At 35.3% G+C, this 2,734-nt stretch overlaps 1 protein-coding gene across 1 annotated transcript in view; it reads right to left on the bottom strand.

Moving 5' to 3' along the window:
- Window positions 1–1,540: 1,540 nt before the first annotated feature.
- The window catches only part of SLC25A24 (solute carrier family 25 member 24), a gene marked incomplete at its 3' end in the record, with an annotated part of 29,094 nt that continues 27,900 nt past the window's right edge, over window positions 1,541–2,734 (bottom strand). Inside the window, exons 7-8 of the mRNA XM_015823903.1 lie at window positions 2,409–2,516; window positions 1,541–1,708 (exon numbers count right to left, since the gene is read on the bottom strand). Of these exons, the coding sequence (XP_015679389.1) occupies window positions 1,541–1,708; window positions 2,409–2,516 (276 nt within the window). The remainder of the gene's footprint in view (window positions 1,709–2,408; window positions 2,517–2,734) is intronic.

Genomic DNA, 2,734 nt, shown 5'->3' with positions numbered 1-2,734 from the left:
TATACCGCCCTATCTCCCTTACGGGACTCAGGGCGGTGAACAGGCGATACTAAAAACCACGATAAATATACACAAGTTTCTGTTCTAAAATCAAATTAAATAACAGGCCTGTTCTAAAAACACCCCATACAAAACCCCCACTAAAACATAATCAAACTACGCCAGGCCGGCCGCACGGAATAGATGGGCCTTCAGGGCTATGATGAAAATTGCAGTCCCAACTAACAAGTCAAGAACTTATCCCTGTAAAGACCAAATTGGATTTTCTCATAGCCGGCCATGCTTCATTGCGGCATTACAAAGATATATTTTGTGATTGCTCTGTTAAGTACTCATTAAGCTACTACAAATTAAATTATGTAAATGATAATTCCTATTATCATTGATCACTACTTCATTAATATATCTTCTTTCCTCCAATTTGTTCAGAGGGCAGTGCAAGTTATAACAGAGCTTATTGGTTTTGGTTTAATATCCTAAGCTACGTTTTATGTTTGAGATCAATGTGTAAAGCCAGTCCTTTAATCAACAAATCATGGTTAAAATGAAGCGTGGCTTAGTCAAACATAAGAATTTAAAAAGATAAGTAGTAACCATACTAATAAAACTCTTAACATTTTAAATAAGTAGCCATTCTAGCATAAAATGACTATTTATTTATTAAATGTCTATGCTGTCCATCTCACCGAAGCAACTCTGGGCAGCTTCAAATATAATAAAAATTTGAAAAGTACTAAAAAAAAATTAAAATTAAATAGAGAAGTTAAACGTTAAAAACCAAGACGATGAATGGCCTGGGGAGAGAATTTTTTTCTAACCTGTCAGCCATCCCCAATGTGGTGGGGCCCTGTCAGTGCCCCAGGCCAAATGGCAGAGCCACATTTTTAGATTATTCTGGAAAGCCAAGAGTGTGGCAGCAGACGTCACATTTGATGGAAGAATGTTCCAGAAGACGGGACCCAAAGCAGAAAATGCTATTCTTCTGGACCTCACCAGTTGAAATTCTTTGGCCAACGGGGTCCAAAGTAGATACTTTCCAGTGGAACAAGTGAGGCAGATTAGTCCATCAGGGTGAGACAGTTCTTCAGATACTCTGGACCCATGCCATAAAGGCCTTTAAAGACAATGGCCAGAAACAAACTGACAGCCAGTGCAGCTTGTGTAACAACTGTGTCACGTGTGCTCCTGAGGCGTCTCCTAAAATTGTGTTCTATACCAGTTTTAGTAATAGAAGGTAAGATTTGACTAAACAATCAAGATTTAACAGCATCTTCACAATATAATTGATAATCCTGTAGCACTAGAAAGCTTCAGAATTATCATACAAGCTTACAATTTCCCTATATATATATATTACCTACCTTAATGTTTTAAGGGAAAATCATGAAAACTGATCTGTCCATATAAATTGGTGCAGTGTGCGACCAGTGGCATCAAAGATATAGAAATGTTGGGTCTACGTTCTGGGTTGAATCAAATATTTTATCCACAAAACATTATTTTTTTTTTCATTGCATTATTATGGAATATGCCAACTCACCTCATAAATAGCCAGATCGATGCCAGCATATGGAATTATTCCCAAAATATTAGGAATATAACCTTTGTAAAAGGCTTTCACCCCTTCCGTTTTTAAAATTTTCTTAGCACAGTCAAACATTCCTGAATATTGACCTGTTTTACCCACTGCCAGTCTTGTTTTTAATACCTAAAGAAATAGCATTGAGCAGAAATAGTTCAGAAGACAATACAATTAAATATTATATCACAAGTTAGTCTTTAACATAGATCCAGAGTATCGGTCATATTTACAGATGTGAGAGTTAACATATGAAAAAAGGAGTTTAAAAAGAAATGTATGGCCCAAACAAGACTTAAGGACATGTAAATCACTCTAGAGCTAAATCATTTCCTTTCGCATCAATTAATTTTGGCTGATATTCCTATCATTGTAAATTTTTAAATAAGAACACGTACACGTACTAAGAACACTTAGTCTGTAGAAATAGGGTTATAGTTTTTGTGCACAACTTGGGAGATTCGCATTAGATTAAAGTCCTTTAAATATACATGCCATAGTTCTCAGCAAAGATGAACTGTTGTGGGCAACTCTAATTCACTTGGAGTATTTAATAATTCCATTGTGGTCTTAAATCATTTAACAACAGATAAAGATATCTGAGACTTTGATGTTTTAAATGAAACTAGAAGAGAGATTTAACTTGGTCTTTGCACATGCAAAATGTATGCTTGATACGAAATGCTTTAAAATGGAACTCTCCTTAGCTTAAGTGATTTTTAGAGTAAATATAGTTTAATATCAGATTATCATACTGAGGAAGGGAGGAGGGAGGGAGGAAAATAAAATAGGGCATTATTAAAAAAAGATGATATTATCCAATACCTACCTCCATAGGATAAATAGATGTCTGTGCGGTTGCTCCAGCCATAGAACCAGATATAAATCGTTCAATAGTTCCTATTTTTCCTTCTTCGTTAACAAACATTTTCTTATACTAGGTAGTATCAAGATACAAAAAAAAAGCACATTAATTCTAAGACCCCAGAACTAATAATAATAATTCTGCCCTGGCATGTGCACAAACTCTGTATGTGTACATATCAAAGCAAATAATTTAGTCAGTAGGTTCTTGCACCATGTGATCAGCTCCAGGCTACCCAATATAGTTACTCTATTCATACATCAAATATTGATATAAATACCCATGGAGTT

Source organism: Protobothrops mucrosquamatus, unplaced genomic scaffold (genome assembly GCF_001527695.2).
Source record: "Protobothrops mucrosquamatus isolate PMUCROS unplaced genomic scaffold, P.Mucros_1.0 scaffold_182, whole genome shotgun sequence".
Lineage (NCBI taxonomy): Eukaryota > Metazoa > Chordata > Lepidosauria > Squamata > Viperidae > Protobothrops > Protobothrops mucrosquamatus.
Note: the sequence above shows the minus strand (reverse complement) of the source record. Positions and strands in the feature narration are given on the sequence as shown.